General features: G+C 33.6%; 1 protein-coding gene across 1 annotated transcript in view; it reads right to left on the reverse strand.

Moving 5' to 3' along the window:
* Positions 1-12117, reverse strand: part of LOC129971507 (glutamate receptor 2-like) — a 65787-nt gene that overhangs the window by 13166 nt on the left and 40504 nt on the right. The window contains exon 11 of the mRNA XM_056085336.1: positions 11455-11608. Within this exon, the coding sequence (XP_055941311.1) occupies positions 11455-11608 (154 nt within the window). The remainder of the gene's footprint in view (positions 1-11454; positions 11609-12117) is intronic.

Raw genomic sequence — 12117 nt, forward strand, 5'->3', positions numbered from 1 at the left:
AAAGAAATGGTCCATCAAAGAGTTACGTAATTTTAAATTTCTGATACAAAAATAATACCTTGAAAAACATAAGTTGGCATGTCTTCGTTATTGTATTAAAATATCATGATTCGAAAAGATCTACAGCAAAACAAAAGAAATTTTGATATAAAAGTTGACACCGCCAGTGACGTGTGGCATTTTTTTTTGCATTAATAAAATGTTCTAGAAAATTTGATGTACGACAGTTTGATAATACAATACCAATAAGATAAACCCAAGCTTATTTCTTTTTTATCGCGGACTAAAATATATCAGTGAATAAAAATTGTTATAAAATTGCTTAAAGTAGTATTTTTGAGGCAGCGTATTTCAGCATAATTTGGAATTACAAAAATTGCAAAACAAAACAAAACATAAAATTCTCCTTTTCAAAGCGCTAAATTAAATATCTGAAATCTTGTTTAAGTTATTTTATTTATATAGCTAAAATAGATTTATGATATAACAAATGAATCAAAAGAATTCTTAAACAATATTAATAATCTCGATAAAAAAAGTATCTTAACTCTTTTTTGAATCATAATATTTAGGAAATTTCCATCATAATATTTTGTGAACAAAAAATTGTACTCAAAATAGGTGTCATGGAAATTGGTTGTTACTGGCAACTTTTTTCACGACTACCGCGTAATAAGGAACGTAGCTGTCAAAAAATATCACAATCATTATAAAGGGAACTTGTCATTCCGCTGTTTGTTGTGGCTGGAAAAAATGCGCGATTTCTTGAATATATTTTATAATTAATCTGAGATTTCTTTGCTAATAAAAGAGATAACGAGTGATGAAATTTAGAAAAGAGGGACATTGTACTGATTTTGTACTGATCTTAACATGTAAATTTGCATGATGATTGATATTTCCATCATAATGTTTTTTAATTATTTCCTTTATATATTTATATTAGGATTTTTTTAAAATTTTTTCCTTTAATCTAAAGCATGAATTATATCACCCTGATTTATTTCACAAAAAAAAGAGAAAAAAAATCATACAAAGAAGGGTTAAGAAGATAGAAAATTGAAGGCATCATCTTTAAACAAACAAAAAAAAAAAAGATTTTGTTTTAATCAATGAAATTCTTACCTCTTTCTCCCTAATTTAATTAATTGTGTTAATGTAGTATAGATTCTGCTTCATTTCCTTTTATTTTCATCTTATATTTATTTTCAAAAAATAACAATATATTCAATAAATATGAGCATCTATTTCAAATTTGGCATAATTTTATCATTAATACATTTCTAATAATTTTATCATAAATAATTATCATAACCTTTCTGTTGACATTTTATTGATTTTAAAAAAGTCAACATAGTTTTACAGCTCAATTTTGTTTCCTATCCGAAAGGTCCAATTTCTGCAATAATCCTACAAGTTCATGACCAATAAATTTATGTTTGTTTATTGCAGCCACTTGCAGCAAAGTGAGACCTGCACGGTTGCGTGCGCTTGTTACGGCTAAAAGATTGCTTATGCCCAATGACTTTAACACTGTAGTAACATCAGGATTTCCTTCCTGAAAGCCTGAAAACAACCTGTGTGTCACATTCAACAAGTCGCAAACGGACCGTGAACTTGATAGCTGAATGGGTGTTTCACCATCTTTATTTTCAATGTCATAAGAAGCACCAAACTTGAGCAAACATTTCACCATATCCACGTTATTATTCTTCGCTGCAACGTGCAATGCCGAGTTGCCTTTCTCCGTTGTTTTAGCATTGAGAAAGTCACTCAAGTCTTTGAGCGCCACCGATTTTAACAAGATCTCTGCGATATCAATTTGTCCTTTAGATACCGCTATGTGAAGAGGTGTGTTTCCTTTTAAGGAAAAGCATATGGGGTTACATCCAACATCTAACAGTTCTTGCACAGCACGTTTTGCAGAATTATTAACAGCAAAGTGTAAGAGACTGTAACCATTCCTATCCTTGACATTGATCAGCTCTGCTTGATCAGCTATATTCATTTCGTTTCCCTTTTTCGCATTTTTAAATAAGTTCTTTACTGAAATAAGCAGATTTCTCATCCGGCTATCGGTAGCTAGAGTTAGAGGAGTTTCACCTACCAAACTTTTAGCATCATACATAACGCCTTTTTTTAGTAAATATTTAGCTATATCAATGGAACCATTCAAAGCAGCATAATGTAGAGGGCTTCTGCCTTTAGAATCAACCACGTTGACATCCGCATTTTTCTCAATTAACTTAAAGACTGTATTCCAATCACCTTTTTGCACAGCTGCATGAAGATTTACTGAATTGCTTCCACTTGCCAGCGGAACCCATCCTAAAGCCTCTAATGTAGTCTTCACTTCTATAGTTGAATAATGGTTAGGACCAAAGACATTGTAAAATCCGCTGTAGACATCTTGAAAAATGTTAACAGCTTCTTCGAGTCTTCTTTGTCTAAGATAAATCGATCCGATATGGTGTTTTACCCTCAATGTTTCATTGTGCTTTTCGCCCAGCGAATTTTTGTAAGCTTCGTATACATCGTAGGATATTTCCAAAGCTTCATCATATCTCTCCAGATTAATCAAAGCGGCAATTATATTTCCCCGAGTACATAAGATTTCAAGATGATTGTCTGCGTAAACTTTCTTTAATTTCACTTCTACATTTTCCAGTGTCTTTAATGCTTCATCGTAATCGCCTTTATTCAGCAGTACGAGGCCGATATTTCTTTCTGCTCTCAAAGTATCAGGATGGAGTATTCCAAGATATTCCTCACCTTCAAATAGAGCTTCCTTTGAATGTTTCAGCGCCTTATTGTATTTTTTGACTCATAAATGCCAATGCTAAGTTACATCGGGTAGCTATACCATATTTATCATCTGGTGTTAAAACTTTCCTCTTTTGTACGAGCACTTCTTCCAAGATACTGATCGCTTCCGAATGTCGCCCCATGTCATTTAAAAGAGTGCCGTAATCATTCCATGCCGTTAAAACGCCGCTTTCAAAAGTCTCCAGAACAGTTGTATCACCAATCAGTTCTTGATACACAAGCAGCGCGTCTTCATATTTCGACAATTCACACAACTGCCGAGCGCGCGAAATTAAGCATTCTGTTATTTCCTTTTTTGTGGAATACTTGAGGTCCTTTTCATAGAGTTCTTTTGAAACTTTTTCTGCTTCGCCAAGTTTACCTTTTTTTTCCAGCACTAATGCCAAAGTATGTTGCATGGCAAGAGTTTCGGTATGCCCCTGGCCTAAAATCCTTTCCAAGAATTTCAGGGCGGTTTTTGCGAACTCAAAAGCCTCTTCAAGTCTGCTTTGCCTCTGCAAAGTTAACACAACGAGATTCGGCAACGAAGCCGATAATTCCACGAGATCAGGAAATTCTCGGATGTATGATAGGAGAGACAGAGCATGATCGACGTAGTTGAGGTGAGTTTCGTGGTGTCCAATCAGGTGGTATTTCATCAGAACAAAAGCTGCCATCAGAATTTGTCTCTCTTTGCCACTCCGTTTCAAGAATGCTCTAATTTCTTTTTGTATCGTTTTCTTAACACCGAACGTATCTTTACTGTAAGACTCTATAAGAGATTTCTGTTTCAGTAACTGAATCGAGTCTTCCGTTTCTTCGGTGGTAGCGACAATATCTAAAAACATGTCCAGATGTATGACTTCAGTAGATGAAAAATAGGCCGACATGTGCAATATCTGCAAAGCTTTACTGCCATTTCTTTTCTCTCGGATCTCTTCAATCGCTTGATGAATTTCTTCACTCATCTCTTCTTTGCAAAATGTTATGCCGCCTGCACGGATCCAGACTCCAACTCTCCGTCTGCTTGTAGTCCAGGGCACATCAACTGCCAGACCTTAACTACTCAGGAAGGAGATAGCCTCCAGTTCGAAGTGGGAGTTCCAAATATTTACAAATCGTAAAGCTTCCAAATATAAAATGTGCAACTTATTGCGAGGAATGAAAGATTACAGCTGAGAAGAGACGAAAACGGAATAGAAACGGATAAGAAACCAATTGTTGTCTGATAACATTGACAGATAAAAAAATTAATCGGTAAAAAAAAAAGAAAAAGAAGAAAAGACAGAAAAAAAAGCCTCACATTAGAATTCAATTATGCAAAGTCACTATCTATAAAATGAATTACAGAAGCTGATTCCGTATAGTATTACAATAAATTGAAATAAATGCATCTGTGGAGGAATCCTATTGTTTACCATTATTTAAAGGAACACATAGAAATCTCGGAATTAAAAAAGAATCTGAAAGTTGAAAATAATGACTTAAATGTAGTACTGATGGTACCAGGTAATATTCAAACTCTGAAGGATATGATGTTGAAAATTGTCAGTTTTTTAGAAACTGTTTGAAAGTGTTTGGATTTCTGTTGTTGTGAAACGAGAATTAGGAGAAATATTTTGAATTTCGCGGAGATTTACTTTAAGTGATAGCCTCTTCATTGTTTAATAAGAAGATAGGTGAACGGGAAGATGAGGAGGAAAGTCAGTGATTGACCACTTTGTGGCTTGGGGCCAATTACCTCGAAGAGGATGTAGGTTTGGTGAATCGGTTATGGACCGACAACGCTAAAGACAGCAGTCGACCACAACAAATCTGGTCGATACTGCTACATTCAGTGGTGGCGGGCTGGTCGGTTGTACACAAGAAGAAGAAGTATTACAACAAATCTAGAGGGAATGATTTCCCTTCAACTTTCGTGTATACTTTTGCGTTTGTATTTATATAGAAAAGGAAGATAGGTATATATATACATTTCTTTACTTTAAGCAACTACTTCCAAAATTTCATCTAAATAGATTATTCTGACTATACTTCAAATTTCATTTAATTCGCTCCTACTTTTCTGCTTTCTGATATATGTACTATAGAGGAAGTATTAAAAAAAAATTCGAACTCGAGATTTTGACGGATCTTTACGTTTTAGACCTGCGTTCAAAAAACATATTTTTGGAAAACATCCATCTGTTTGTAATAAAGATAACTCAAAAATGCTTAAAACTAGATGAATGAAATTGTGTATACTTTTTGTATACCAAATTTATAGATTTCTATCAAATTTTGTGCAAAATCCGACCAAATGAGGTTTGTCTGTACAGTTGTTCGAGTACAAGTCAAAACAATAACTGCAAAATGAGAAAAGCTAGATAAAAAAAAATTGCTACACAGATTTAACATCTGTATTGTAGTTACCGATCAAAGTTTGAGCCGAATTCATTAAGGTGTTGACTGTCTGTACTTTCAGAAACATGTAAATGAGATAAATCAAAAATGCAATGACACAAATAATTAAATTTAGTATGGGTTTTTGTGACTGCAAGTGCAGTTTTATATTAAATTTTTGTTTCATTCGGTAGGGTAAAAGGCATGTGAAACACAATTTCAATGTTTATATACTATTTACCGCATGCCAGGGATTAAGCGACAAAAAAACTAGACACGGACCACACTATACATTCAGTAAAAGTGCTAAATTCATACGAAAAAAGAAACATTTCGTAACTATTGTGTGCCCATGTCACGAGAGGCGTTCTCTGAGATAACACCTTTATGAGAGAGTATGCGAGAAAGTTTAGGGGAGACTACTACGACTGGTTAAACAATCCATTCCATTTGAGAAGATACATGGAGACAATTTAATCTTAGATAGTTTTAGTATACATTTTACGCAGATTTTTATTTATAATGCTCAAATCATACACTGAAAGTTATTCCTCTGATTTGGGGATTTATCTATCTATTATTACGTGCTTTCGAATTGTGTTTTTATCGATTTCACATGCAAATAAATAGATACAGCGATTCACAGTCTACTCATTGACGGGTTTTGTTTGCAATTAAACACATATTAACAATTCTAAGAGTGAAATAATTTACTAAATCTCCTTTAACTGCACTACATAAATGAGTTTATCATTCTCATTTTGGAAGAAATGCGTTTGTTGTAATAATCTTTCTTGGAAAAATTGGAATGAAAAATTTTATAAAGTGTCTTACGGTTGCAATGGAAGCAATATAGTCTAAAAAACTTATGTTAAATGAAAATTGTTATATTATTTGCATTATTTTTAATAAAAAAAATAGTCTTTTGAAAATATTTCAAAATTTTAAATACCTTAAGGTGAAAATTTAAATGTTGTTTTTTCTAAATTTCATTTAAGATTAGTCTGTCGGCATCTGAAACGACAGAATATGGCATTTTACAAATAATGAAAAAAGTGTTCCATTATATTCAGAGAAAATCTTTAGCATTTCTCCAGAAGTTTAGCCTCCAACACTCGAAATGTCTCATATAGCCAAGGCCGAGCAACAACAAAGCTCCATAAAGCTTTCCTAATGCACTTTTGCATGTAGGAACACGTTTATTAATACGAAGAGACAAACAACAAATACAAAAGACAGCAAAACACAGCAACGAAATTAGAACAAACAGCACAAGTAGTAATCGTTAGTAAACAACAACCACAGCACACAAAATGGCCAGACAGCAAGAGGAGGGAATGTTCGTAGTTAATCTCTACGATTTCTCCAAACGCCTGTAGTTCTCCATTGTCTCCTCGCTTTAGCTGCATACAACTGCCGACTCACTACTGCGCGAATGGCTTCCCCTCACGCGATTTGATGCTGCTTCTACAATAAATATCAGGACTCGGAGCGCAGCACAGTTCAGCAATCACTTGAGCTCCTGACTTGATCCTTCAGCAAACGCTTGTGCTTCGTTGGACTGATTAAACTAAACTTCGCTGGAATGATTATAGACATACGACACTAAATACAGGACTGTCTTGGGCTTGAACTGCCAACCTTTTATAGTTTTCGGAGCAGGGCAGAGAAGGTTTTCAACAACCAAATATATCTCAGCTCCTATTGGTTCTATCGCCAAAATTATTAAAGTTTCTAGTATCATCTTTTTTGTCGCCGAATTCGTCGCTAAGTCGCTGAGTTTGTCGCCAAGAAGAGGGTGACTGATCCGGTATCCAATAGAGTTGATCGTTAAGCGACCTTTCCTACAATGGGACAAACTGTGCTAGGAAGCCACATTGCAAATTCGTAACAATAGTGACATTGTGAAGAATCGATAAGAGTCTTTATATATACAATTGAAAATCCGTTTGTGTGTGTGTGTGCCTGACATAATTCTGCACTCCTTGATGGATTCGAAAGAAATTTGGTGTACATATTCTTTGAAAAATCCTTGCTGAGTGAACATCTCCTGTTCAAGATTCAATCACGTGCTAAATTTCGGTAATCCTGGTCCTACGGTTCGCTCTATAGAGCATTCTGCGAGATTTTTCATTATGCATGTGGAATGATGGAACTTACAAATAGTATAAAAGACTATAAATATCGTCACGGAATCATCTGCAACCAGCGGAAGTGGTCTCACTGAATCTTTGTCGCATACTCTTCCATAAAGAGTCCTCTCTTCTCTTCTAAAGAGGATAAAGAGGAAGGTGGGGGGGGGATAAGAGGAATATTTCTTCCTGTTACCCCCCCCCCACACACACACTCCGTGTAAAATTGTGGACCTTGGGTAAGGCTCCGAATACCTTGCAAGGTATTAGTGAACGATAGTTTCGAAATACAGATCCTTAACGTGACTAGCATTTTACTAAATCTATCGATCCCCCAGGAGGGCACCTCCTAATTGAGGATGAGAAGCTTCCGGCATGGGGGTTGGTTCTTGCCACCCTGATGGGTATGAAAGAAGGTGGGGGTCTGGCTTCTCCCATCAATGACGGGACATTTTTTCCAAAGGAAGGTCTTGTGCCGTAGCCGGTGATGGTCCTTAGGACTCAACCACAATTCACATTATTCAGTGTGCCTCAGGGCCTAATATATATATATATATATATATATATATATATATATATAAAGTTTTTTTGCCAGCCGATTGATATCAAAATGTGTCCTATATTTATAATCGCAAGGTAGCATACTCGAAGCCAGACAGACAGGCTTCCGGATTTCGTTCAAAATGTTACAGACATCTGCAAATTTCGTTATAAATCCATATACCAAATTTTATCTGTGTAGCTCAAAATGTGTTGAGATTTACATATATACAGACAGACAAACACCAAAAATATGTTTTTCTGGAGAAATTTTTTTGGCGATAACAATATTCCTTCTGTACCTCCTATACGAATACGAGGAAGTAAAAGTTTATAAACGAATGATGAGCTTCTTCGAACTTACTTTTGACTTTTTTTTTTAATATTTTCAAATGATAATGAAAACTTTCTTCACTTAGATATGAGCGTGGAAGAAATATATTTATTGTTATAAGTATTAACTAATGGTTGTTTATTTCTAGTTGTTGTCATTCACCTGATTTCCTATGCTGAATTCTAACATTTTATTTAAATTATTTTTCGTACAAAATTCCACTGATTAAGTGTTTAGCTGCGTTTTATCTTTTTTATCCTGATACATTATCGTGTATCTTTACGTCTTTTACACGGCTTTTATTCTTTGTATAACTTCATATCAGACATTTTAAGCATTGTTTGAAAATAAATCAGGTAATTTTAATCATCAGCATTCCCTCCCACATATATTTGGCGCAATACTGCCAAACTTCCTTGGCAACAAATTTCTTTTTTATAGCACGTGAAAGAAGACAAATTAAATAAATTATCAGTTTTTGACGACCCCTTTATCCACTCAGATAATTGAATTATTCGGCTTCTAAATGATTAATATGGAAGGCATTAAAAAAATTATCACCTTGTTGTTTGATACGAGTGAAAAACATGAATTCATATGCATGAATATAAAACATGAATGAAAAATATGAATATATATATAACGAAATGAAATTGGAAGTGGAAATTCTACTTCGAAATTAATAATTGGCAAAAATACAAGATTAAATGCTTTGATGGAGGAGTTTGAGCTCTATCAAAGCATTTGAAAAAATGATGATGTTGATGTCGTGTCGGCTTTACCACGGAAATGGGGTGCTTCTGAAAATAAGGATCCCTCAGCACCCGAGGACAAAAGTCTGACTTCTAGCTCATATGAAGATGACATTCACACACTCACTTGCAAAACCCCTTTTTATAGGGGGCTCTTTCACACACCTCACAGATAGAACACAGGGTGAAGAACAACCATGCCTGAACCAGGACTCGAACCCAGTAACCCCAAATCAAAGAGAACCCCTAGGCCAAGGCGCCGCCATTTAAAAAAATTGTTACATATTATGAACATATTATATATTTATTTCTCTCTCTCTCTCTCATATATATATATATATATATATATATATATATATATATATATATATATATATATATATATATATATATATATATATATATATATATATATATATATATATAACCAAATTAGTAAAAATAGAACGGAATAAATATAGAATCAAAAGTGCAATAAAAAATAAAATAAAATAAGAATCCGGCCTGAAGACTTTCTCAAGGGTTACCCTTGAGCAAGGGAATTTAAAACAAGGGATTTTTTTTCTATGAGGTGTCTGACTTGTTTTTATTATTTTGTTACCCAAAAGACTTAATTCTAACTGAAACAAATAAAAATCAACTTGAAACTACCTATCTGGATTTAAAAATCGAAATTTCTAATGATAAAACATTAGTTGGTATCTACGATAAAAGGGATGAATTCAACTTTAAAATAATTAAACTCAGTAATTATCATTATAATCTAAACTCCAAAATTTTCAAAAATTTAATTTTCTCACAATTTAACAGGATTAAAGGATTTTGTAATAACAAAATTTCCTATATTGAAGCAACAAAAAAATCTCATTAAAAACTTCATTACCAATAAATTTCCCAGAAACTACTGAAATATAGAAATTTTAATGAAAGAAGGGCTGGTTCGCTTCTAATCTTTTGATACAAATAAAAATAGACTTTCCGTTACATATTAACTCAATAGATGGCGCTGAGACCCTCCAATTATTTATTGCTTTGAATGACGTGGCATTTCTAAGCAGGAACAGAATAAAACAAGAAAGAACACGATGGGACACTTTATTTGGTAGATGTTTTACTTGCAACCGGTATGTTCTTTCCTTTTTGTTTTAATAATTAGTTGTGAGTGTTCTTTTATAATTTATATTATGTTATTGTAATCTTCGCTTAAATTGGTGATTGTATTTTATTGTAATCTACTGTTTTATTTCTGTAAAAATGGTGCATCTCTTAATGTCAGGGGATTTTCGGGTCACGAGGGGCAATATTGTTGGACAAAAAGTCAGACACCTCACAGAAAAAAAATCCCTTGTTTTGAATCCCATGCCTCAGGGTGACCCTTGAGGAAATCTTCAGGCCGAATTCTTATTTTTTTAATTGTACTTTTGATTGTGTTTTTATTTCGGTCCATTTTTACTAATTTGGTTATGTGCATCTGTGTTTCAGTAGCAGTAGCATTAGTGCTCTCTAGACACAATTGTGCTTTTTTAATTTCATTCAGAAATAAGTTTTTAATTGGAATTTTCACAATACTTATATTTTTTATTACATATATATATATATATATATATATATAAAATTTTTGTGTGGCCAAATAGAAGAAAGTTTTGAAATTTTAACTTCGGTTTATTTCATCCGAGAGGTATATTATGAGAAGCGATGAGATACGTCAGTCTACATTGCCACACAAGAAAAATTTTCCCTTCGGTGTTTTTGCTATTAAATTTTGATAGGGATTTCTTTGACACGTGTAGTCTTAAGAAAGAGAAATTTAAATATCTTTTAAAGAATGTGATAAACATTAAGGATTCCCCCCCCCCTTCACTTAGAGCATGAGAAAATGCCGAAATGAGCAGTTTGATAAAGCGCATGTTGGATTAACTAAACAAAAAAGGTGGAATTGGATCAGGAAATAAGAGAACACATAAGAATGAAGTTAATGTAGGTTAATTTAAGATAAAAATTTGGAAATTAATTAAGATTTAAATTAGATTAAGATATATATATATATATATATATATTTGTAATGATATTTTAAACTCTAATTTCAATTCTAGTTAATTCAATTGAAGCTTTGTAAAAATTATTGCGTCAGCGGTTCCTACGTGCCGAGTGGAGACATAGAGAAGCGTTGAAGTAAACAGATTCTTCTAAAGGTTCCCTCTTTTTCTCTTATCAAGGTCGCCACGTGAATCATAATAGACACGTGTCAGAGATCTCACGTCAGAGATCTCACAGATATTATAAGACCAGGGATAAAATGTTCAGCTGCCCCTCATTTTCTTTTCGCTCTGTATTGTGAGTGGGCTCGTCACTCCTGCTTGTAAATAATGATGCCTTCCCGGGATGGATTAAAGAATGAAACGAACTTAAAAATGCAAAGTGTCTTCTGTATCGTCGAACCTGCCTTCTGCTTTTAAAAATTATTATATATATATTGCGTCTTGCGTCCGTACAAAATGTTATTACTCACTCCCAGAATTTCCTGCGTTGTTTTCTGCGAATAAGTGGAGATGACGTGAGAGCGGTTTCTGAGAAGAGCTGCGCTCAATGCAGAAACGTAAGACACCAATACAAAGAAGCAGAACGACCACCACAGCAGCGCCCATACGCGGTGGGTGAAGGAACTGAAAAATAAATGAAAATGAATATGAATGATAAAAATTCAAATAAATATAAATATAAAATAATTTTTAAATGTATATTGGTAATGTATAATGCATGATATGTTGATATACAGGTTAATGAGAAAACACATAAGACAATAAGCAGGGGGAAATTGTCGAATTTGCATAAGTATCGTGGTCTCAGTTTTATTAAATACTAATCGTCTCAGACAATTAGATGATCACCGGGAATTTTGATTGTTTTTTATTTCAAGTAAATCGTTTCGATGCATTTTCATATCCATGATTTTTATTTTTTCTCTGTATTATGTATATGAACTTTTATAATAGAAACAGTCTCATAACATTATAGTACTATTAAAAAAGTAGTTGTGCGGTTCAAATACTTTAAAAACTTCGTAATATTGTAAATTCATTTCTCTATCGATCTGGTAAATTACAGAGACACAGATATTAAAAAGGATCTCTTCCTAAAATTTCAACAGCGGAAGAAAATTACGTGATGAAAT

The sequence above is a fragment of the Argiope bruennichi genome, chromosome 6 (genome assembly GCF_947563725.1).
Source record: "Argiope bruennichi chromosome 6, qqArgBrue1.1, whole genome shotgun sequence".
Taxonomy (NCBI): domain Eukaryota; kingdom Metazoa; phylum Arthropoda; class Arachnida; order Araneae; family Araneidae; genus Argiope; species Argiope bruennichi.